The sequence below is a fragment of the Talpa europaea genome, assembly GCF_964194135.1.
Source record: "Talpa europaea genome assembly, chromosome: 11".
Taxonomy (NCBI): domain Eukaryota; kingdom Metazoa; phylum Chordata; class Mammalia; order Eulipotyphla; family Talpidae; genus Talpa; species Talpa europaea.
The window spans coordinates 50,823,720-50,848,604 of record NC_140078.1 but is presented as its reverse complement, the minus strand read 5'-3'; the positions used below and the strand labels follow the sequence as shown (position 1 = coordinate 50,848,604).

The 24,885-nt window shown below is 59.3% G+C and overlaps 1 protein-coding gene across 1 annotated transcript in view; it reads right to left on the bottom strand.

The window, feature by feature from the left end:
• Positions 1-4,746: 4,746 nt before the first annotated feature.
• The window catches only part of CAMK2B (calcium/calmodulin dependent protein kinase II beta), a gene marked incomplete at its 5' end in the record, with an annotated part of 94,582 nt that continues 74,443 nt past the window's right edge, over positions 4,747-24,885 (bottom strand). The window contains 15 exon segments of the mRNA XM_084246718.1: positions 4,747-5,310; positions 5,473-5,707; positions 6,015-6,109; positions 6,269-6,344; positions 11,432-11,545; positions 12,322-12,402; positions 12,707-12,772; positions 12,775-12,819; positions 14,229-14,277; positions 15,795-15,839; positions 17,415-17,486; positions 17,649-17,689; positions 22,410-22,484; positions 23,514-23,556; positions 24,467-24,550. Of these exon segments, the coding sequence (XP_084102844.1) occupies positions 5,475-5,707; positions 6,015-6,109; positions 6,269-6,344; positions 11,432-11,545; positions 12,322-12,402; positions 12,707-12,772; positions 12,775-12,819; positions 14,229-14,277; positions 15,795-15,839; positions 17,415-17,486; positions 17,649-17,689; positions 22,410-22,484; positions 23,514-23,556; positions 24,467-24,550 (1,119 nt within the window). The 3' untranslated portion in view covers positions 4,747-5,310; positions 5,473-5,474.

Below are 24,885 nucleotides of genomic sequence, written 5' to 3'. Positions count from 1 at the left end.
CTGTGTGCCCCTAACTGTGCAGTGCCCCGGGAGGGCAGAGCCTACTCTTTATTGATCCTCAGTATGCCTTTGGGTTTTATTTGTACATTAACTGTATTAACACTCCAGTAAGGGGGACAGGGAGGTGGCAGGGGAGTCTGATTACTGGGATAGTATGGGGCAGACCTTGAAGGAAGACTTGGTTCTCTTGGAAAAGCCACTTCCCGGCCATTGAGAGGATGAGGGTTGAGCCAGGACCAGACCAGCAGTTCAGGGCCAAGACCTGTGATGGGAGGACATGGTCACTGGGCTTCACAAATTCTGAAAGGGTTGTTTGCATCCCTGCTAAGGGGAGCTTCCTGCTGAGGACAGTGCCCAACACCCAGTTCCACAAAGGTGCCTGGGAGGTGTTTGAGCACGGGGAAAAGGGTCCCAACCCTGTCTTGCAGTTTAACTATGAACATCTGGACATGGCAATGTGTGTTGTGGTCTCACAACTACTTTCCATTTGCCTCTCTGGCATCAAGGCTGTCTTGGCAGCTACCAGGGCCTGTATGTCTTTACAACTGGGCCTTTTCTGTAGCCATTACTGGGTACTAAGTAGGACTCCCTGTGGTCTGAGCCCAGCCCCCCAGCAGGAGCACTGCTGAGCTGGCCCCAAGAAGCATGAGGCCTGTAATCTGGCCCAGCCCTGGAAGTAGACACAGAGCTGCCCAGAGGATGCCTAAGAGGTTCTGGTCCCTCTTGGCCTGCCTGGTTCCTTGGGGGTCCTACTGCCATCATCCAAACCACCTCTTGGTGCCCTGCTGTGCTTCCTGAGGACATAAGCTCAAGACGTGCCCCGAGATTCCATCCCCACAGAAGCCCTCCCAGGATGGCATCAACCTATGTGGGCTTATCCATGGGGGTAGTGCACTTGCCCTGCCTGAGAAGGTCCCACAGGCCTGAATTCCCCTGCTTGGGCCAGAAGGTGGGATCTGCATGACTTCCAAGGACTCCGCCTCTAACAGGTTTACCTGGCAGATGCCCTTTTTATCTGGGCTCTGCTGACCAAAGAACTTTGGCCTATCCCTAAAGCAGCCTGCCCATGTAATTTTCCTACTGCCGTAGATACCCCAGAAAGCCCGGGCTCACCCCGCTTGCTGACACCCCAGGTGGCAGTGACCTCCCCTTCGGATTGATGCTGTGGGGGTAGGGAGTAAAGGTACGGACTTGGTGGGGAAGGGAATGAGACTCTCATGTCCCCCACTGGGCAATATGGGGGTGTTGGCTCAGGCCCTGCACGGGCACTGACCCTGCTCCTGTTGCATTGTTAAGTCATCTGGCAAAGAGTGTATTTTAATAACTGCTGCCTAACTTTTCTCTGTTCTGTTTGAGTTTCCTGTCTGGATAAAGTTGTCTTCTGAAATTTCAAAATGGCCCTGTGTTTTGTTTGGACCTCAGGGTTTCTCGCAGCTGCAGGATTTGGGGTATCCCAGGAGAGAGCATACCTTAGCCCCCCAGGATCAAGTTGTAACCTTTTTCTCAGAACTTCTAGCAGGGACCAGGTGAGGGAGCCCTGTAATCGAGAAGTCCCGCTCTCTGGGTCTTGTGCTGTGATCCAAGTTACAACTAAGACACCTGCCCGGGGCAGCTGCGTGACAGCCTCCGAGCCACAGGCCCAATCAGGTAGACTTGGCGGGAAGCCTGAGAGGCCACCTCTGCTCCCTGGACCCAGCAGTCTGATCCAGAATGTGAAGAACAACCCAGTAAACTGGTCATTTGCAGACTATTGCCTGTTCCATTGCAGCCAGGGCTTTGCTTTCAGCCTGTACTTGTGACTCAAAATTGGAAGCGACTTTGGGATTTCTGACTATACCACGTGTACCGACTTCCTGCTTGAAGGGCCTGCTAGGTTACCCAAGGCCACGGAGCTTTGTATAAAGTAGATGCCTTTTAAAGTGACTTCCCTCTGCCTGTGTGTTGATACTGCAAGGGGGGCTGGGGTGGAGAAGGGCCAGGACCTCAGCCCTGTGTGCCGTGTCTACCACATGCACCGGCCTGGAGCGGCACCCCACCTCAACTTGGGATCCACAGCAGGAGGGTGGCGCAAGACTGCAGTGTGTTCAAGAGGGTGGCCTGGCCTGGAAAAGCTCCTCAGATTACAACTGATAACTGAGCGGAGCCCTAGATACTGTGCCGGGGATAGACACTGCTGCTCATGGCCACTGTCCTAGAATCTCCCCGGCGCAACTCTTCCTCCTGCCTGCTCACCTGTGCACACCTGCCAGAGACCATGAGACCAAAAACCTACACTGAGGGCCTCCTGGTCCACGTGGAGGTATCTGCAACCAGGTGCTAAATCTGGAGAGGGATCCTGACCTACCCTCAGAGGACCAAGATAACCAGTGGGCCTCCTGGACCCTGTCTGGTCAGATGTCATGTGGACCAACAGAATGGGCATGTTCAATGGCTAAGATGTCTTGAAGACTATATTTCTATCCCAGGAAAGCACAAGCCTTAAGGCACAGATGGGCAGCGGTGGTAGGTCCTGGGGATCAGGCATGTGGGGGCCACACATCTCCATTTAAAGGTACATCTTGGGTACCACAGAGCTGTCCAGGGCTGCTAGGAGGAAAATGGAGGCCTGCAGAAGGGCCAGCAGGACAGAGCAGTTCTCCCCCACTGGCCTGAGTGTGTAGCCATGCCATCATTGCCAACTCAGCATAGGCTTTGTGTCTACATTATAGGGGTACAGTGTCACTAAGTGACATGTCCTTCCTGAGGGACATGCCACAGGGACATGCCACAGACAGTGAAGGAGGGGTTGAGGACAGGAAATCCTGGGCAGGGGCATCACAGGGAAGGGGTTGGCTCCCATGCCAGGGCCAAGCTGCAGAGGGCTGGCCCAGGCCCTGCTCCTCTCCCCCCTGCCCTGTCCTCAGAGCATCTGGGGACTTTGTGCCTGCCCCCTGCCCCCACACCTCTGGGTTCCTTTGGGAGCCTCTCCGACCTGAGTTGCCAGTCACCACCTGCCGTGTTGTCCTGCCACCCCAGCAGCCACAGCACCTGATGGCAGTGTCAGCACAATTCTGCATGTGGCCTACAAGAGCAGGCCCTGGGTAGCTATGCGTACTGCACGTTTCAGGCATCCGTGGCCACATGGTGAATGTAACATGGAGACTGAATGGACAGATGGAGGGGGAGACAAAAGAACAGTGGAATGTGCTCCTGGGGCTCCTCACCTAGAGCTCCCCTCTTAGCCTCATCTTTGGAGGCCACGGGGGTGACTAGAGAAGAGGTTGGGGGCTTGGAGGCTCAGAGGCTGGTGGGGCAGACAGAGGACTGCAGGCAGCGGGGGTGGGGGCAGCTGGCAGAGCTGTGACCTGTTATTACACAGAGGGGCCCCCCAAAGGGGCCCCCCAAAGGCACATGGTCTGGGACTTCTGCAGCCTGAGCCAGTTCAGGCCCACTCATCAGAGGGGGGATTATGGAGTTAACGGGCATTGCATAAAGCACCCAGTTCACTCAGAGAAGTTTGTCCTGTTATCTTTTATTTGCAGTTTCCCGAGACAGAACAAAATAATTTTTGTACACTTACAAGGCTCAGAAAGAAAAGACAATGAAACTCAGCAAAAAGAGAAGAGGAGAGGCCGGCCAGCACCGCAGGCAGCCGGCCCTCTGCAGGGCGGGCCGCCACCACAGCCACACCGCAGACATCTAGCTAGAAAAGCGGGTGTGGCTTGCTCAGGAGAGGTCATGCAAAAGAACTATCCCCCAGAAAAAATCCCCAAATTATCCCAGACAGGCAGGTCCGTGGAAATGACAGGTGGGTAGGAGGGGGAAGAAGCCCCAGGAGGTGAGGGTGGCCAGGCCCCACGCTGTCCATGGTGAGCCCTGTCGGATGTTTACCCTGTGTCCACGGGTGGGGACAGCTGTACTGAGTACAGTTGGTGGTGGGCAGGTGAGTGTCCACTCTGTGTGTCTGTCGATGGACAGTCCCGTTGGAGATCAGCATCCTGTGTCCTGTCCCCACTCCATGCCCCTCCCTTGGTTTGATTTGTGGGGCAAGATAAAGAAAATGTGTTGAAACAACGTGAACTGAAGGGGGCGGGTTTTGGGGTGGGAGGGCCCTGAACCTCTGAGGTCATGGGCCCTGACCACACCCCCCAACTATAACCCAACAGGCCAGTTTCAGCCCCACCCTCCCTCTGGCCAAATGCCCAGGGCTCTCTCTGCTGCCATTTGACCACTCCCACAGCCTCGCTACAGTTCCCACCAGCACACAGGGGTCCCCAGGGTGACCCAGCCCACCTTCTCCCCACCGCTGGTCCCTGCAGCCTCCATGAGGTCTAGCCGCATCAGACCTGCCCTGCCCTCTCAGCCCAGCATAGTCCTCCCCTCCAGTTGCCCTTGGGTGCTCCCCACCCTTCCACTCCAGGCCCAGACTCCAAGTCACTGCCACTTCAGCCAACACCCGCCTGGACCCCGGTGTTACCCAGCCCCACCCCCACAGCCACTGCCTGCCGTTTGACCCCTGTACTTCCAAGTTCAGAGCCCGAGAGACTCAGGCCCACACACCTCTGTGGGCACACGGCGGGGGGCGGGAGGGGGGGCATAAAGGGAGAAGCTCTCCAAATAGAAGGGAGGCCAGCCCCGGGGATGTCCCCCCGCCAGGGCTGCAGCTAAACATGCCCTCTTGGCGCATCTCCTGCCAGGCACCAGGTCTGGAACTAAGGCATGCCCCCCTTTGCACCTCCCTGACCCTGGAAGGACCAGAGCTGGAGCCCTGGGCCTGCGGGAGCCTGGGGACACCGGGCATGGAAGGGAACCGACACCCCTCCTTCACGGGGAGGAAGGGAAGAGAAGCAGGAGGGACAGTCACGAGCAGGCACCCCACAGCTTCCTTCCCAGACAACACCTGACACTCCTGACAGCGAGCCATGCATGGCAGGGAGGATGCAGACGCCTTGGGGGTGGGCGCCATTCAACGGCAACAGATCCCTGGACAAGTTCACTGCCCCAGCTGGTCCCCGGAGGCCAGGAGCGGACGAACACACATGGAGCTTGGGTGGGGAGCAGCCGGTCGGTTTGAAGCCCCACAAATGCCAGTGATTTTTACAGCTTTTTCCTTTAGTTTTTTCCATTTCATCCACATCATTTTTTTTTTTTTTTTTGTGGTTGTCACTGTCATCTTGTTTTTAAAAAGAAATCACATCTGGTCTTGGTTTTCTGCAGACACAGGCACCAGGGGAGGAACGAGGCAGACACAAACATGCGACAGGCAGGCCGTGCCCCCTGAGGGCAGCTGGGCTCCAAACACTGAGTCTGTCCCGTGAAACCAGCGCAGCTCTGAAAAGAGGTGGGTGGGGGGCAGGCAGTCAGCTTCTAAGCGGCCCCTCTCCCACCGACCCCGGGGGGTGTTGTCTGCAAGGTGGGGCCTCAGGCCCACCTAGCAGAGGGCTAGCTCACCCGTGCTGCGGCCCCACCCAGACCTCCCCCCGGGGCGCTCACCTTCACTGCAGCGGGGCCACGGGCGCACCCGAGCAGTGGAAGTGCACGTTCTGCCACTTGCCCTCACGGCGGTGCCACACGCGGGTCTCCTCAGACTGGCTGGTGCGGGGCCGGCCTTGCCCGTCGATGTACTGCGTGAGGCGGATGTAGGCGATGCACGCAGCATCCTCGCCGATGACGTGCACGTGCGGGTTCAGGATGGTCGTGTGGATGGGTTTGCTGTTCTTGGCGAGCACTGCCAGCGGGCGGGTGGGGGCTGACCACCACGGTCGCCCCCGCCAGCCTGATCCCTCCGCCAGCCACTGCCTGAAAGCCTTCTGCCCCCTCCCGCTCCCCCCCGGAAGGGCTTGACTCTTCTGGGAGCCCTACAGCCCTTCAGGAGGCTGCAGGGCCGGCGTGACCCCGGGGGGCTCTGCCACAGGAGGTGGCAGCTGGGGCTGGCCCAGCCTGGGCACAAAGGGGACAGGACCTCCCTGGCCCCTGACTGAGGGGTGGTGGGGCTCCCAGGCGCTGCCTTGTCCACGCCCAGCTCCCGCACTCACAGTTCTCAAAGTAGAATCTGTGGAAGTCCATCCCTTCGACCAGGTTGCCCAGAGCTTCAGGTTCAAACGAGGTCAGGCCTGGGTCGCAGATTTTCCTGGGGGCCAGACCCATTGAAGGGGGCGCATTTCTCTGAACCCACCCCTCACCTGCTGGGTCCATCCCTTCCATCCCCCACATCCCAGGGGGGAGCCACAGCAAGATTAGGGGCAACCCGCACAGCCCCCCAAGCGAGTGGCCCAGGTGCTCGACTCACGCATAAGCCTCAAAGTCACCGTTGTTGACAGCCTCAATGAGCTGCTCCGTGATCTTGATGATCTCCTGCTTCCTCGCTGCAGGGAGACACAGCCACCCAGTGACCCATGGACAGCCGTGGCGGCCCACGGGACGGGAGTGAGGTGAAGTGAGTGGAGAGAGGTCTGCAGCAGCCGGGCCCACCCACCGCTCCTCTCCAGGAAAGACAGTGCAGCCCCAGCCCCCACACAGCTCAGAGTGGTTCCTCCAACCACCCCCACATTTCCAAGTCCAACAAGCTTTTCTCTTAGTTGCCTTAAATAAAACATCTTAAAATGATAGAAATGCTTCACCACGTTACAAAATGTCTGGAAAATGCAGGAAGGGGAAACAAAATCTGCCATAACCTGCCACCTGCAGGCCAAAGTACCTGCTGCCCACCTTCCCCCAAGTCCCTCCAGGCCACAGCCCCAGGCTTCCTGGCTCCATGCCCATCTGGGATCTGCTCACTTAGTCCTCCTGCATCCAGAACTCAGGAAGGGTCCACCAAGGAGGGGTGGGGCTGGGCTGCAGGGCAAGGTTTCTTGCCCTGGGGGGTAGCACTGCAGGGGTGCAGCAAGGGCAAGTGCAGTCCAAGTGTGTTTCACCCCTCCTCTGCCAGGAGGCCCAAGAATGCCAGCTGGTGTCCCCTCCTCCAGATCACCACCGTTTGCATCCTGGGTCCAAGTGTCACCCTCCAGCACCAACCATCCTTACTGTACCATCCCCACCTTCTGGGCGGAGTCGCCTTCCTGGAGCTGCCCACATGGCCTCTGTTCCTAGGCAGGCTAAGGCCCAGGGTACTTAACTAGAGATCCAGATCCCCATGTCTCTTTACAGTTTCTTTTCATGCAAAATACTTTAAACATCCAGAAGAATCAGAATAATAGAACTCACACCCTGCTGATTCAAATCTGAATGATTTTCCTTAGACTTGTTCTAAAGAAAACCTTACGGATATAGTGGAAGATGGCTGTGTTCCCTTCAAACTTGATCTTCACTCACTCTTGAGGGAAGCTCTGTCCTGAGTTAGGTTCTTAACCGCTTCCTTGCAGGGATATTCACACTTGAATGTGCACAAACTCACACAACTGTCATGGGAGTTCTTAACACCTGCTTGTGGCCAAACACAAGCCGAGCCATGTAGGGTCCCCCCAGTGGCTAGACTAGCTGCAAGTGTTCCTGCAGGGCACTCCCTGACCGCCAGCTCGCTGCCCTGCTGCCCCATGGGTGGGCGTCCTCACTCAATGAGACATCTGGGAGCCTCCAATCTTCACCTGCCGGTGCTGCCAGGAACGGCCACACCATGATCTAAATCCCCAGAGCATGGACTGCCAGCTGTAAAGGGGGTGCACTCAGCATTCTGAAGCATGTGCTCACAGCCCCGCCGCGGGGCTGCCTGCTTGACCTCCCACCAGCACTTTCAGCTGCCGAGGTGTTCACATTCCCTGAGAGGTGGGCGCTGGGCGCTGTGTGAACCCAGGAATGCCCAGGCACCAGTGGAGCCCGAAATGTGCTTCCGGGGCTCTGGGCAGGACTTCAGGAGGCGCTCAGTGACACCTGAGTGGCTGGGTACACATGTGCAAGCCTGTGCTTGTGTCACATGGGAGTGTGGGCACATGCGCACAGGTGAGTGTGTGTGTGTGTGCGCGCGTGTGCACACTACTCATGCTGGCTTGTAAGCACGTGTAGCCTTCCCTACCTTGCAATGGCCCTTTCTCTGGAGCCAGTGTACCTCCGCTACAGTTCTATTTCCTTTTCTCTCTGAGCTTTGTTGTCTGCACCCCGTCACAGTTGAGGCTTGGGGTGGTCTGCAGAAATCCTCCCACCTGCCTAGGTGGTCCTGGAAGCCGGCCCCCAGAAGTGTGGGCTGCGAGCGCCAGTGCCTTGTGGTCACCTCCACTTCGGCTCTACACCTCCCCCAGAGCTCCGCGCAAACACCTGCTATGCCATTCTCCACTCCCCCCTCCCCTCGGGCAGGGCCCACCACCCACAACAAACCACCCCAGTAGCAAAGCTCCCCCTCTGAGAGGCTTCTGGGCAACCCACCCACCTCTCACCCTATGCCTGGGTGTCTTCCCAGTTCTCCTCGGCCCTCTCCTCTCTGGGGCCTCACGTACCTTCCTCCCAAAAGCAACTCAGCTGTTTCCCCCCCATCTCTGGCCCCCAATGCCAGGCCCCACCTGCCCTTTCCCTGCCACAGCAACACTCCCCTGCCCAGGTTCCCGTCCAGGGCAGCCTCCCCTGGACCTCTCCACCTTCCTCCTCCTGCAACAAGCCCAGTGCCCCCTGCTACCACCTCTGTCAGCTCCAGGATAATCTTGCCAAGGGGAAGTGCCTACATCTCCCACACCCCAACACTTATTATTTTCCCATCTTAATGGACAGTGCAAGTAGCCCCCACCCCAAGTGCACCCGCAGCTGGCAGCAGCAGGGAAGCAGGAGGAGGAAGGTGAAGAGGTCCAGGGGAGGCCTCTCTGGACGGGAACCTGGGCAGGAGAGGGTTGCTGTGGCAGGGAACGGGCAGGTGGGGCCTGGCATTGGGGGCCAGAGATGTGGGGGGAACACGCGAGTTGCTGTTTTCAGCATACTCTGATTTTACAGGCAGTCACCTCACACACTACGGTGAGCGAAACCAAGCGTTCACGTAATGAAATACCATTGAAGGCTTATAAAGGCACTACCATTTGAAATGGGAGTCAGTGTAAAGGAAAAGTAAAGGGAGGCAGGAAAGATCCTCCATCGCAGCACACATCGCAGAGCCTGAAGTCTGGCACTAGCTTCAGTCCCCATTCTACAGACGGGGAAGCGGAAGCTGCAGAGCTTGGTCAGTGGGGTGTGGGCCACATGCCACCTGCCTGCAGAGGGGTGTGCGGTGCAATCGTACCTCCCCAAGTGGCATGCCGCACAAGGAATGCCCGGGGTGGTGAAGTTTGTTAGCTGCCTCCCTCCCGAAATAACTCCAGGGACAGAGCTGGGTGAATAAAGTTCTGGCTTTAGAGGGGTCCCAGAGTGAAGCAGAGGCCCCATCCTCCCTCCAGCTGTCTTGGGACGAGTTAATAGGCAAGAAGCCCAGTTGCTGGCCAAGGGTTCAGGGGGACCTGGATGAGCCTAGACTAGCCTCAAGCCCTGTGTTGGCAGCTGTGAGGGCCTCAAGAGCCCCAACAAGCAGGCAGTTACACAAGATCAGCCTGGATTGTGTGTAATCCCCAAATATGGAGAACACAGCCTAGGGCATGGGCCCAAGGGCACCGACCCTGGAATACACCAAGACAGCTGGCAGGAGCATTCCCAGGAAAAGAGGGGCCTCGTGACCCACCCCAGAGATGGGTCTCAGTGCTGGGAGAGGTGGCCCCTGGCCCTGGTGATGGAAGGGGATGGGCACCTGGTGCTGGCACTCACCCTCTCAGACCCACCCAGCCAGTATCAACCCTGCACATTCAGAGGTCCCTTCTCTGGGCTGACCCCACCCATTCCTTCACCTCAGAGCCCCAACACTAGGAAGTTGGGTGCTGAAGACTTGGGGCGGGGGGAACACATCCAGGAACCAGGACCCTGCTCCCTGAGGGAGACTGGTGGGGGCCGTCCCTCTGCCCTCAGTCTCCAAATGTTCCAGTGCGAGCTCAGAGCCGCCCGAGCACAGAGCACTCCGCACCCTGCGCATGCCTGCCGTGGGCGATCTCGCCTGCTCCCCTGCCTGCCTCGTCCACATGTCCTGGCCACACCTACCAGCCGCAGACCCCCGTGGTGCCTCCGTTCAGTCCTGCTCACATGCCCTAGCCACACAGACCCCTGAGGAGAAGGTCTGCGCTGTGCCTGCTGGGTCAGCCTGCACCCTCAGCACCTATAGCAGGTTCTGTCCTCAGAACCCTCCGCCCCGGCTGTGCAGACTCTGAGGGCCATACGCAACCCAGGGTGGGGGTCCCACTGCAGGTGGATGCACCCCTCCATGTCACCAAGCCTCAGGATCCTCATCTGTAAAACTTGGTGTTAGGAGATCTAGGAAATGGAGACTTGGAGGCATCAGCTGGGATGAGATGCTACATAAATGGGGCGGGTGGTGGGGGCTCTGACTCCCCTCACAGGCTTGCTGCACACCCACCACAGCCCACCATAAGGTTACCCCCCACCTCCACCACCAGCAAGTGATGGTCTCTCACCTCCATGACTCACCTCCAAGTCCCCTCAGCCAAGCCTGAAGGGCCAGGGGACAGTTGCCCCACCATTTGCCCTTGCCCCTTGGGCCAAAAGCACCCAAGTCTTTTGCTAGGTTCTTTGCTTCCCCAGAGGCTGCTCTATGCCCTCCTGGCCACTGGGGGTAGATTCAGTGTGCCTTCAGAGCGTGAAGGCTTCAGTCTCCCAGCCTCTCCCTCTCCCCAGTGACCTTGACTCCCCCCTCAGTCCCACCAGGTCTGACTTTTGGGGGGATCAATGTCTTCCCCATCTGAGCACTCACCTAGCCACTCCCCCGCCATGCCCCAGCCCAGCAGTCGCTTCTCTGAGAGCATCTCCCCAGAGGTGGGGGTGGAGGCTGCAGCCCTGGGATGTCATCCACCCCTGTAAGTGATACTGGCAGGCAGTTGGCAGACGGCTAGAGCAGGTGGCTCCTCCCAGTCTGGGGAGTTGGCCCCAGCCAGCCCAGGCCCAGGCCACAACCCCAGTGCCTGGCCCCATTGGAGGCAGTGGCCCCCAACACCAATCGCAGACTTCTCAGAACCAGACATTCCTTTCTCTGCCTCCCAGAGCATCACGGTCCAAGAGAACCACCCTTCCAGGGCATGACCCCAGTCACGACCCCAGCCAGCACCCAGCGAGTGCCCACCATCACGAGTGCTGAGTCTTTGAGCTTCCATGTGCCACGTTTTTGCTGTAGGAAAAACCCTAGACCACAAGAGTGTGAGGCTCAGCTTCACCCCAAACTGGTTTTCAGGTTCTCTTCCTACAAAGAGTATTCACACTCACAAGCTTTAACCACAAACTCTTTTCTGAAATTCTTCATGTGGAATTCTCTGCATCCCCCCTCAGTTCTCCCCCATAAACTGGGCCCTTCTCAGAGAGGGGGGCAGCACACCACAGCTGTCGGGGGTCTCGGCACCCCTGTGAGCCCCCAGGAACAGCCAGCAGCCCCATTCAAGGTGCTACTTACTCGGGGTGGGCAAGGGGCCGGGGAGAGTCGGAGACAGGCAGGGCATGGGGCCCTCAGCTTCTGGGGTCCCTGAGCCCCTCCTCACCATGCTCAGGATGTCAGAGATCCTGGGGGCTGGGGCGAACAGACAAAGGTGAACACGAGGGGGAGGAAAGGTACACAGGAGAGAAGACCTATGCGCTGATGAGCCAAGCTGGCTGGGGAGCAGGACTGGGAGGAGGATGTGGGGAGACGGAAGAACAGAAGGGGGTGGGGACAGAGTGGGACCGGGGGAATGAGGGACAGGTTCCAGGAGTGTTCAGGCAGACGCACGCACCCATCCAGGTGTGTGCTGAGGGGTGGGAAGCTGCTGTGGGCAGAGGCCACCAGAGATAGAGGATGCAGCCCGCACGTGACAGGTCCATGGTGAGCACTCAAGAGGTGGGAGAAAGCGTGAGTGAAAGAATAAAACGAAGGGTGCTGGCTGGGCTCTGGCACCTTACTCAGCACTCGCTGACTGAGAGAGGTGCTCAGGGAGTGGGACTCCAGGTGCCCACTGTGAGTCTGGAAAGGTCTCAGCAGGTAGTCTGAGGGAGGCAGGGAGGGCAGGTGGCCTCAGAAGAGCCTGGGGGACTCTGAGGGAGGTCTGGGACTGGAGAGCAGTGCAGGTAGGAGGTGAGAATGAGTTATGGGGGAGCTGGGCCCTAAGGGAGAATCCAGAAGCTGCTCTGCAGAGCTCGGGCATGTGCCCCCAGAACTCAATCAGGCCCCGATGGTGAGCCAGGCCCGGGGCATCCCAGCCTGGGGTGCAGCTGAGGCCATGCACGGCAGGGCACAGGGAGTCACTCAGTGCCGGCCATTCGCAGGAGCCCTTGGCAGCCGAGGCAGCAGCCCTGAGGGGCACTACTTACATGAGGTGGGCAGGGGGCCCTCGGCTTCTGGGGTCCCCGAGCCCCTCCTCACAGAACTCAGGATGTCAGAGATCCTGGGGGCTGGGTGAACAGACAGAGGTGAAAGGGAGACAAACGAGGAGGCAACAGGGAAGGAGCAGGGGAGAGGAAGCACAGCAGCTCTCCCCTGCCCTGAGGCAACGTGATGCTTGAATCTGCTGCCTGAGCAGGAAGGTCGGCTGGCTGAGGGAGGCCCCCACAGGCCAGAGGAGGCCTCAGGGAAGAGGCCACCCGGACCTCTGTGGGAGGGGGACTGTGCGGGGATTGTCTGGAGCCCAAGCTTGGCCAGCCCTTGGCTCTGGAATCCCCTCAGAGACCAGGAAGCAGCAGTGGCCTCATTACTTACGTTGGGTGGGCAGGGGGCTAATGGGAACCAGAGACAGGCAGGGTGGGGGCCCTCGTCTCCCAGGGCTCCGGAGTCCCTCCTCACGGAGCTCAGGATGTCAGTGACCCTGGGGGCTGGGGCAGGCGGGAGAGAAGGGGGCAGGAGAAGGACAATCCCAGATCCATGACACAGCTCAAAGTCACCTATAGTCCACACAGTGGTGTCCAGGGGCCCCTGGGGCTGGCGTCACCCCTGTGCATGCCCAGAGCTATGCTATCTCACAGCAGGCATGTGGAGCAGACACAAGACTGTCCAGGGCTACTGGGGCATGTGGCACCTGGCTAGGCCACGTCTGCATCAGATGGACAACATAGCTGAGACAGGCCAAGGCCCTGCCCCTCAGCACTGGAGGGCCTGCCCTATCTTCAAGGACTGCTCGGGCATTTTCCCACCCTTTCCCGGTCAGACAAGGGGTCAGAGTCTGAAGAGGCAGACCAGGCCAGTCCTCTACCCCGCCTCCTGCAGGCTGGGGCCATTTCAGTTCCCCAAACAGCCAGGATGAGCGCCAAACCACAAGGTCTGGACAGCCTCCATGCCCATGGCTTGGGGCCTGCTGGAGTCTGGGGAAACGACAGGAATGTCTACTCTCTCCACATCCAGGAACCAAAGCCCAGTGCTCAACTCCATTTGGGGGTTTGGGGAACATTCAGGACAGAGTTGCTGCCTGCACAGGGTGGGAAGGAACAAAGTATGAAGTTTTAACCCCCAAAGTGCAGAGAGGCTGGCTGCGGGGCACTCGGGCAACCCCGAGAGTGCTCAAGGCTTATTTACACCAATGTTATGGTGGAGGGTGAGAAGGTCCCAAGTGGGGCAGGTGGCCTGGGCAGGGTAGAGTGAGTCGCCAGATCCCAGGCCTGGAAAGCCTAGGGTGGAACAGGGGTTGAGCCAAGGCAAGCATGTCCTGCAGGACCCTCCAGGGCTTTTCTGGAACCCAGGCAACACCACTGGCCCTGCTCAGTATAGGGAGAGGAGCCCTGAGGCCAGAACGAGGACCCAACATGATTCTCTGCAAACCCCACTGTCCCACAATGAGCCAGAACCTGGGAGGCACCCCCTTGCTCCCTGTCCACCTATCAACTGCCAACCAGGCAGGGCCACATATTTAAACAACTTGAGGCAAAGAAACAGCAGATTCAACCACGAACTTGTTCCCTGCTGGGAACTGGGCACCTGGCCCCCATAGCCAGTGGGGGCACAGGTGAGGAGAAGCAGCCCCCCACAGGAGCGTCTCACTTCCTTGCCTGCTTGCTGTCAGGATCCCCAGCTAACCCGGCTCTGCTTGGACACTGCCCATTTCAAGGGCTCTCTGCACACACACTGAGCAGGCCCAGCTCCTAGGCTCAGTGGGACTGTGACCGCTGTGTCTCTGAGCAGGGTCGGTTCCAGCAGATACCCAAGCAGCCAACTCCAGCCTCTCCTGTCCCAGCTCCTGGACCTGGGACCCAGTCCACTGATGGCCCACCACAGCGGCCCCTGTGGGTACCTTTTGTGTCTTCATCCTCTATGGTGGTGTGGGTGCTGTCAGAAGACTCCTGGAGAGACAGGGGGAGGCAGAGGTCAGAATGTGGTCTCTGTGCCGGCCCACGCAGGCCTGGAGACCAGGGGGCTCCCTCAGGGGAGACACCCTCAGAAACCGCCATCCCCAGCCCCCCACAGACAATGCTGAAGCTTCTTCACACTGTTCCCCAGGGTCGGTCAACCCCTCAAGGGTTCTGCCCCTATGTCCCCAACAGTCCAGGGCCCGGGCTTCTCCCATAAGACACGCCCAGTGGAAAGACTCCTTGTTTTCAGACGACTCTTTCACAGAGGAAAACAGGCCTTTTGAGACTCCAAGTCTCCTGGTGAAGTGTCAAGGCAGCCCCAACCTGTGCATTTTGGCAGACAGGGTGAGAAGCTTCCGGAAGGGCCCCAGGAACTTCAGTGTGGCCCTAGGCAGAGCAAGATGTCACCCATACCTCTTCCCTTCCTGCCCCCTGCCTCCCCCCAGACCCGGTCTGTCCAGCCAACCCCAGTCTCACCTCACAGGTGGCCTTGGGGCAGGGGGAGGAAGCCCCCAGCATCTATCTCCCTCCCAGTCAGTCACTTGCTGCCCTTCAGATAAGAAGCCAAGGACAATACCCCTGTCACTGAGTTCTCAGGAGGTCTGCTTACTCCTCAGAAGGAACATTTTTCTCGGGATCCCTGAGGTACCCTTTCTGGGCCCCTTACTGGACACACTGCTCTGGGCCTTCAACCAAAAGTGGGGAGTCTTTAAATGGTAGGATCAGGGGACACATCACAGGCCTCAGTTGTTTAGTGACTCCTTGAAGAGAAACAAGACTCTCACTCCAGACAGAGGGTCCAAGGAACACCTGTCCCCCAGGAGGTTGCCCAGGCCCTTCCTAGCTCCCTGGGTCTAAGCCAACCAAGAGGCAGTGTCCTGTGATCTCCTGGTCCTGGCCCACAGTGAGGGGACCAGGCCCAGGCAGGGGTCTGTCTGCAGGCCTGGGTGCAGGCGGGGTGGCACTGGTCCTAGAAACACAGCTCGGCCGCTGGCTCATCCCTCCCACCACCCCGGAGAGCCAGCCCCTTCCCTGGCCCGAGGGTGAAGATGCCAATGGGATGGGATGCCAGAGCAGAGAGAAGGGCAGGGGAGAGATCACTCAGCAGGAAGCTGGGGGCCGGGCGCAGCGAGCAATGGACAAGGTCACAGAGGTCTGTGCTGCTCCCCTCCCCACACCACATGGGGCACACTGGGCAGCCCACGTCAGCCCCTCCCCTGGGACCTCTGAAATGGCCCCCACACTCCTAGCTGTGCAAGCCAGTGCAGAGAGGGCAGCGGGCAGCCGGGAGGGATCCTGAGAAATGGACCCCATTCCCAGGGGTAAGATCGACTCGGTACAACTGCCTCCCAGGACAGTGCCCGGGCCTTGGAGGGGGTCACCACACACCAGCCCCCTCCACACTTGGCACAAATGCTTCTCCTGGGGTCAGTGTCCCAGACCGTCGCAGGGCCTGGGGCTGCTCCTGCCGGGGCAGAACCTCCCAAGGGTGAGGAGCGCCACCGTACCTTGATCCCATCCACTGGGTTATGGATGACAGTGGTTTGAGGCTCCTACAGAAGAAGGAAGCACAGAGGAGGGAAAGAGAGGGAAAGTGAGATGAGAGGAGAGAAAGGCCCAACAGGAGGAGCCTGGGAGAGAGGAGAGAGGCAGCAGAGCGCGATGGAGGGAGGAGATGACCACAGGAGGTGGAGCAGGCTGGGAGAGGGACCTGGGCTGGACCAGCTTGAATGAACGAGCGCATTTGCCCAGGCTGGTTGGTGTGGGTGCTGCCAGCTGGAAGGGAATGGAGCAGGTGGGCTGAGGTGGTAGTGAGAAGCTGCATGTGTGTGGGCACCGCTTATGGGCACTGTCTCCCAACCTTTGCTGCCCAGACCTTCCGCCCTAGCATGGTAGGGCACAGGTTTGAAGATGCCATGGGGTGGGGTGGCACATGAGATGGACAGGGTCGGAGACGGGGCTGGCTACGAGGCCGCTCGGAGGCCCCAGGCCACCCTCCTGCCATGCCCACCCAGTCTCCCCTCCTGGGCCGAGGCTGCCCCCACTACTGGAATGCCATTTGGCAAATAGCCTTCCTGTGACTCCTGGCAATCAGGCCTGGAACCCATGGCGTCACCAAATGTGCTTCCAGCAAACTCAGACACTGTGGACCAGCAAACCCTATCCTCTGGGGATAGACCCAGGCCCTCCATAGGCACACAGCACCCCTGGCAAGAAGGCCAACCCCCAAGGTAGGTCACAACTCCCCATCACCAGCCGTAAGGTTCCCTTGGACAGAACCCTCCATCCCCACCCAGACAAGGGCCAGAGCTGGCAGGTCCCTCTAACCTCGTGTCCACACCACCCCTCCCCAGCAGGGGGTGTCTGGGCCCCTCCCATTGAGGTATCTTCCACCCACCCATGCTCCCACCCCACCCACAACCCCCCATTCATCTCGGGGCCTGTGGGATGGGGTTCTGATGGGAAACTGCCTTGGCTGCTGCTGGCCTAGACCCAAAGGTTACAGTTTGGCCATCATCAGGGAAACCACCAAGGATCTCCGCCTCCCTGCAGATCTCTGAATGGGCTCCAGTGCTAATATCAGGCCTCCCCATTCTTCCTGGGGGAAGCCAAAGCCTCCAGAGGCGTGACCAAGCTTGGTGAGAGGGAAGTGGCAAAGCGTCCACCTCCCAGAGGGCACACCCCTGCAACATCCAGGAGGGAGCGCAGGGCTTGGAGTGTCCGCTGTCCATCTTAACTCCCCCCAGCCCACTCCTCCTGCAGAATTGGCTAGGCCTGGGGTCTGTGTACTCCTGTTGCAGATGGAGGAGCTGAGTGTGGGCACCCTGGGTCCTGAGTCTTGGCCCCCTGAAGGCCTCTCACTATTGACTACAAGTCACACAGACGGGAAGCTGGGCCTGTCCCCTTCCCCCCAAGAGGGACTCCCTGGCACAACCCTGCTCCTGCCTGAATGGGGGTGGGGCAGTCCTCATCCCATACCCGAGGGGCTGTGGGGCTAGGGGCCAAGTATCTTCATCAGAGACAGGCGGGGACCAGACCCCACCTTTACCCCAGGCCTCCTGATGGGAGGCCACCACAGAGCTGGGCTGCGGGAGGGCCGTGGAGCAGGGGGCTGAGGGGCTCAGTACCAGGGCGGCAGGAGGAAGCGTCCCCTTGGGGCTGGTGGCAGCTGCACTGTTTTTGGTGCTATTCGTCTGGGGCTGTGGAGAAAGGAAGAGGAGCCATCAGGGGAGGAAGGGGGGCACAGTCCTTCCTCTGGCCTGTGTGGTATGGAGGGGAGGGGGCCCAGCAGGAGCCTCAGGGGTGAGGGCAAAACTGCAGGCTCTGGGCCCCCAGGCCCCCAGGGCCTAGCCGAGCCTCACCTTGACTCCGTCTGCTTTCTTGTTGAGTAAACTCTTGGCTGCTGTGTTGGGAGGAAACAGGCGTCAATGAGTGAGGGCCCAGGCCCACTGCAGCCCACCCTCCTCGGCGTGGCCCCAGTGGCCTGCAAGGAGCTAGGACTCTTTCCCCAAGACCACTGGGCCCCAAGGTCCAGGGACAGGGGTGCTCAAAGCAGATCTGAGTCCAGTTCTGAGCAGGGCAGTCCAAAGCCCCGTATTCCCTTCCCCTGGCTATCCTCCATGACAATCCAGGATCAGACTCCAGACTTCTCCTCCCACCTGCGACCCTTGGCTTCTGGCCAGCATGCAGGCTCTGTTAAGAGGAAGGCAGGGCACAGACCCCTCTACCCTGCCACCCCCTCCATCTGGGAAACAGGAAGGGGTACCAGCTTGGAGTGGTGGGCATCCCCATATAATTCTCCATGTTCTCCAGCAGAAGGTGGATGGGCCTCAGCTGGCCACCCATACAAGGAGGGGCCTGTCCCAACTCTAGAAACCTGCTGCCTCCTTGCCCCCCACCCCCACCCCCAGCAGGCAGGACCCCCTGTCAGACCCCAGCCTATGCCTCTCCTGGCTCGGAGCACTGGAGGGGCAGCCAGCATGGCCTCTCAGCCCACCTCTCAAGGATCCTGGGTTCTGAGTGGGGTGAGCAGGATAACACACTCGGTCAAGGACCAAGGGTTAAAGGGACATCTCCATTGTGGGCTCCCTCCCCCCTAGACACACAAGCCCAGGCAGCCTGTCTCACACCAAACACCACCTTCCCTACCCCCCAGCCTCCCACCCCCACCCCACACAACGGGATAGGGCTCCAGTGTCGCCCTCTAACTCAGAGCCAGCATGCCTGCCTTCCCGGCCAGCCCTGACCCGCCACACCCCTACAGGGCCTTCTGCCCCTCAGCTCATTTTAATCACAGAACTACAAAAAAAGAAGATTCCGCTTACCTTACAGAAAAGGAAAGGTGAGTAAGGGAGGAAAGGGAGTGAGGAAGGAGAAAAAAAGAAAACAAGATTTGTGTCGTTTCAGGTAGGCAGAGGGCCCAAGACTCACAGTCCCACCTGCCCACTCACAGAGCCAAGCAGTGCCCGGGATGGCTGCAGTGCAGCAGGTTAGAGAAGCAGCCAGGGACAGATGCTGGAGGGGGCTCACAGCCGGGAGAGAAAGGTGGCACCCCCCCACACACACACCCCCACCAGCTCCAAAAGCATGAGCTGGTCAGGCCCAGAAGTGGGCACTGCCTGCTTGGAAGAACCAGGCCAACTCCCAGCAGGCCTGGGCAGGGAACAATTTCTGCCAGAAGGATCTGGTAACTGGGGTGGGTACATCAGATAGATGGGCACACTGAGACCCAGAGAAGTATGGTAAGTCTAAAAGTGGGGTCCCCAGCAGCGCCAGCATCCCTGGGCCCACCCCAGACCTCCTGAGGCAGACACTTCGGGGTGGACTCAGCATCCATCCAACAAGCCCTCTGGGGGATCTTGACGCAGCTTCAGTTTGAGAACCACCGGTGAGGGTTCCCATTTCATTTCCGAGATCGCGAGGTGGAGGCCTAAGGTGCAGCGAGCAGGTCTGCTGACCTCCTTCATGCCTGGGCAGGTGCCCATACCAACCACCCTGCTGGGCTCAGGATGCCCACAGTGGGTGCTGCACTTGGCCAGAGAGCCCACTGCCAATGCAAGCACGGTCCTGGGTGTGGCTTCTCTCCCCGGCCTCCCTCCCACACAGTTCTCTCAAGTTTCCCTCCCAGGATCCAGGGAGCAGAGTTACACCACGCCTGCCTCCTGGCCCGTCCTGCTCGTCCAGTGAGCCTCGCTCCACGAGAAGCATCTTGGGATTCCAGCATGTGAAGGGGGCCGCAAATCACCACTCCTGGCCCCCAGGTACTTCTGCATTTCATCCTCCCAATGGCTGAGCCCCTCCCTCCCCCCACCACCTGAGGCTAGACTCAGGATCACACCCTGACACCTGCAGCAGCTTGCCCCTTGACATCCCAGGGCTTGAAACACCACCTTCTCAGGGCCACGTCCCACTTCCCCAGCAGAAACTCTGGGAATTTCTCCTGGTGGTAGGCACAGTCTGCCCCCCCATGACTCCCCACAGAGGGACAGGCTAGGCCTGCACACATGGGGGCTTGGGTCTGCTAGTCAGCAGCTTGGCTCCTGACCAGCATGGTCCCATTTCCCTGCTGGCTTAGCCCCTCTGCTCCCTTCCCCACTTCTGGCGGCGCAGAGAGGTCCCCAGATCCCCTGATGTGGGGTGCTGAGGTCATTGAGTAGGGACCCTGACCATGTTGACCAGCCAGCTGGCTGTAGAACGCAGCTTGAGGAGGAGCTCCTCCCAGGCCCTGGAGGAAGGAGGCATCCGGCCTGTCTTGAAGGTACTCATAATCATGCAGGTAAGTAAGTCAACCCCCGTCCTAATTTAAGACAGGCTTGAGGAGAGTCACCCTCCAAGACCATGCAGCCTTGGCCAGAAGCTGGCTCCGAGTTAGAACCAGTGGACAGACAGACAAGTCGGCTCTTGCAGTGCCCTGGGCAGGACCCAGCCAGAGGCCAACAGAGTCCCGGGCCCATCCTAAGTCTTAAGAGGGTCCCCTGTCAGCCCCTGACTCTATCAAAACCTGAATTTCAGATTGAGCTACTCCAGTTGGTGACAGATGCGCCTTAACAAATTCCCCTCTGGGGACTGACGGTTACCACCACGGCCTAGGCTCTGGGATGCCCCAAGCAGACAACTGTCCTTTTAATCAATTCCCCAAATCTCCATCTTAGAAGCCTCCTTCAACTAGCCCCTGCACACGTCTGGTGCAGCATGGATGCCCAGGCTTTGCCCATCCCGAGTGCCACTCCTGGCCACCACATTTCCCGTAAATTTACATCTGTCCCAGATCAACTCCAGAATCTGTGAAATCTCATCTACAGTAGTGGGGAAAAGCAGAGGGCAGTTCCCATGTGTTCTCTCAAGTCAAATGTATTTATTATGGAACAGGAGCCAAGGTGTCCCAGACCCCCAGGAGACAAGAAGAGACCCTTGCCCCACCACACCCCCAGGGGCCTTTAGGGCCAGGTGACTGGCGCCACCCACAGCTTGACCCAACAGTTTTTGGTCTCCTCTCAGTGAAGGCCCAATGGGACCTGACTAGGGTGTTTAGATGAATGGCAACTTGTCTACAAAGCCACCCCTTGGCCCTCCAAGGGCCATGAGGTGGCTACGTCACCCCCAGAGGCTGTCATCCACAAAGATATGATGACTGCGGAACCGAAACCCCCACTAGCCGTGTCTGCTGGGACCAGCGTGGCTGGCTAAGGTGGACTGACCTAGCAGAGTAGGTCCCTGACTCACAGGCCACAGCTTTTGCCTCACCCCTAGCTGGTCACTTGGGGACAGCCATGCTGGGCTCTGTCCACATGCACTGACCTCCCCCCAGGACAGAGCAGCCCTCAGAGCCCAGGCTGGAGCCGCACATGCACGTTTTCATGCACTGTTGCCCCACATCCACTTGCAGGCAGGCGGGCATTGCAGGCTGGAGTCCTGGGCAGAGAGTGGCTGAGGCACCCACCTCACTCACCGTCCCTGGGCAGCAGGACTTTGCCAGGAGCCCCTAGACTCGGTTTTTCCCCCTATACCCTTCCCCTCAAGTGCTTCAGAAAGACCCAGAAAATGAGGTTGATTCAGAACAACCCCCCGGGGCCTGCTAGACATGCCCACTGGGGTCAGGGGAGTAGAGTCCCTCCCCCCTCCCAGGGACAGCCATGCCCTGAGCTCCCCAGGAGGAGCTAGCCAAGGACGCTGGCGTCCTCTGGTCAGGCAGACAGGGCTATGTACCCTGTAGGGTCATGGGGCAGGAGCTTGGTGGGCTCGTTGGGAAGAAAGGGCTTAGGTCAGGCCCCGCGTGAGGCCACAGCAGGAAGCGCAGGCTGCGCAGCTCCAGGTTGGCCCTCCACTGTGGCCAGTTTTGCCTGCCTACACTCATACCAGCCTGGCTGGGCAGTAGCAGGGGAGCCACTCAGAGGTCTCAGGTCTGGCCAAGTCACAGTTAGGTGGGTGGAGCTGACCTGGGCCTGCTAGGAAGTCGCCTCACAGACAAAAGAGGTTAGCAAAACTGATTTTTCCCTTCACAGGTTTGGGCCAACGTGAGGGCTGCCTCATAGGAAGAACCAAGAAGAGGCCTCCAAAGTTGTTCTCATGTTGGCCAAAGCCCCCTATTCTAGGAGCTCTTGGGGTTAGACACACGTGTAGTGCTCAGACCTCCGGCTCCCTGAAAGCCTGGGATGGGTGCAGCCCAGGCAGGAGTGGTGGTGGGCTCTCATGGGGCAGGGTGGTCTCAGCCTCCCTGCTCTTCTCCCTGTAGACCCCACTCAAGATTCAGACCACTGGAGGCTTTGTGCAGGTGGTCAAGGTCACTCTGAATAGGTAGCGGTTGGGACAGACAAGCAGGGAAAGAGCCTCTGAAAGCAAAGGGCCCTGAGCAGAAGGGTCTCCTGACCCCCAGACTCAGGGCCAGGACTGGGGGGTTCAGCCAAATGCATGTGGGGCTCGGCTTGGCTTAGGGGTCCCATAGCCTGCCCCACCTTAAACAGGTGGGGATGAGGCCCTGGGATAGGGGGCTGTCTCCCTGCCCTCAGTTACAGGCCCTCTGGGACATGTCCACTGCGGGAGCCAGGGCTCCCAGGGCCTTAGGGCGGCTGTGCACAGTGAGAGGAGCTGATGCCGACAGGCGGACACTGGTCAAGAGCATCTACCTTGTTCCACCAGCCCCATGGTGGTGCCGGAGGCCGCGGTGGACATTGTGGCCGGAGCGGTGGTCTGTCTGCCCACTGTTAGCACCGGGTTAGAGACGAGGGGAGGGGAGGTGGACACAGACGAGGGGTGGGCAAGGTAGGGGAAGAAAAGAGACAAAGGAAGCAGAAGAAGATTAGAGTCAAAGTTTAGGTGGCGGATGGTTCCAGAATCCCTTTCACAGGAGAGTGAAACAAGATGGAGACTGATTGACATTTGAAAAGCATTTGCCTCCTTTCTCCTTAGAAAACCCCAGCGGGGGCTTCTCAGTGCCCAGCTGGGCATGTGGACAGGACATGTCCTATTAGTATTGGTGTGACAGTATGCCCCCCGTTCCCGGCAGCACAGTATCACAGCAAAAGTAACAGGATGGGGTGGGGTGCCAGGGTGCAAACGAACAACGAGAGGATGGAACACAGATGCTCCGCACCCGTGCCACGGGTGACAGACAAGGACACCTCACACAGGACAGTGAAAGGCCAGCTGGCCCCACTTGGGCAGCACTGTCCCAGGGGGCCTGCCGGGACCCGTGGCCTCGGGCCGCTGACAGATCCCCAGAAACCTCGCTTCTCCGCCTCCCTGTTGAGCAGCACACACCCTCAGCCCTGCCACCCTCTATGACCGGGGGCAGGAGGCCACCACATGTCCAGAGCTCAGCAGAGATCCCAGATCCTTTCCACCCCAGCCCCACACAAAACGGGTGCTCAGAGGATTCAGAATAACGAGGCCACACGGGTGCCAACCAATGGCTGTACAGACACACAGAGCCTCGGCCCAGACAGCAGGCGGCACAGACACTGGGGCATCAGGAGAGGACATGGAAACCCAACACGCAGGGACAGGAGCATGTGCCGGGATGGGGGGACCCTGCTGTCCGAGGAGGGGCCAAGTAGGGGCCAAGTAGGGAGACCAGACCTTCTCTGTAGCTGAGGGAGGGGGGCGGGGACAGAAGGCTGGACAAGGCTGGCCTTGGTGGAGAGGGACCAAGGATGAGAAAGGGGTGGGCGGTGGATTATTTGTGAGCCTTCCTGCACAGGCCTGCTCTTCCCTGAGAAGGTGGTTCTCACCTGAGAAGTTTCTCGTGGCCAGCATGGTGGTGAGGATCGCGCCCTGGGGAGAGACACACAGCTCAGGCAAGGCCTGTCTGGCCAGCCAGGAGAAGTCCCCCCGACCTCAGCCTGTGGGCACCTGGCAGAGAGGCCAGAGCTCTACAACTCAGCCCAGGTGGGGTCCTTGCACTGAGACAAACCACCTGCTCTCAGAATTAAAACAGCCGCTTGCCCTGAGCCCCAAACCATGGGTCCACAGCTTCTAAAGAACTTCAAGACTTCATGGATCCACCAGTCACTGAAGTTCCTCCGGGCTCTGCCTCACTTCCAGGCCCCTCAGTGCCCTCACAGACACATTCATGTGCACTCTCAGTCCAGAGCAGTGAGGGGCCCTGCACTGCAGAGGTACTTCGGGGAGACCAGCGAGGGCGACTATCCACTCCCGCTCAGGTCAGGTCTGGGTGCTCACGGAGCAACCCTTTAGGAGAGCGGGCCTGGCACCACACAGTCTCCAGCAGGCAAGGCTCCCTGTCCAGGGTCCACCTCCCCCTGCTCATCCAAACAACAGCATTTGGCTGCTCTCCTCACCAAATCGGCCCTGGGTCAAGAACTTCTCAACCTCTCACACTAAAGACCACCAGAGGGCGCCTTTCACCCAAGGGAGACTCAGGTGTGCGGTCTTGGGGACACCTCACAGGTGGCTCCTGAAGGGCTTGGAGGGTGGCATGTTTGGCCGAGAAGGGGCTGGGTTCTGGCACCTCTGGCATCACTGCCACTGTGGGACTGAGCCCACCTGACACCTCTGGTCTGAGCCACTGCTGACAAGCACCCTGTCCTGGGCTGGGGTCCCCCCACAGCCTCCCCACACTGGGCCTGCTAGGCCCTTCCAGCCGCAGCCCAGATGGGGTCCTTGAGGGGACAGGGTGAGCATGTGGACCCTGCGGGGCTGGTTCTAGGGGCCAGAATCTCACCTTGAGCTTCCTCCGAGCATTGAACTTCTTCAGGCACTCCACTGTCTCTTGTCTGTGCATCATAGAGGCCACAGTGGAGCGTTGCTGTGGGGAGAGGGGGAGTCAGGCACTGCAAGGAGCCCCGAGGGTAGAAGCTTTGTCCCCGAGGGGGGCTTGCAGGTCGAGGGTCAGGATAAAATTCAGGGCAGCAGACTGGAAGTGTTCCCAGGGCCCTCGGGCCAAGAGCCACCAATCACCTATGCCCCCTCCCACTCTTGCCCACCTATCCACTCTCCCTTGCCCCACCCCCACCTGTATCCCCTGCCACTACCTGTTGACTGTCTGTCCCTCTGTAACCATTCCCTCCCACACCCCCACCAGCCCATGCCCCTGCCAGCCCATCTAAACCCTGCCTGCCCCCGCATCTGCTCCTATTCTGC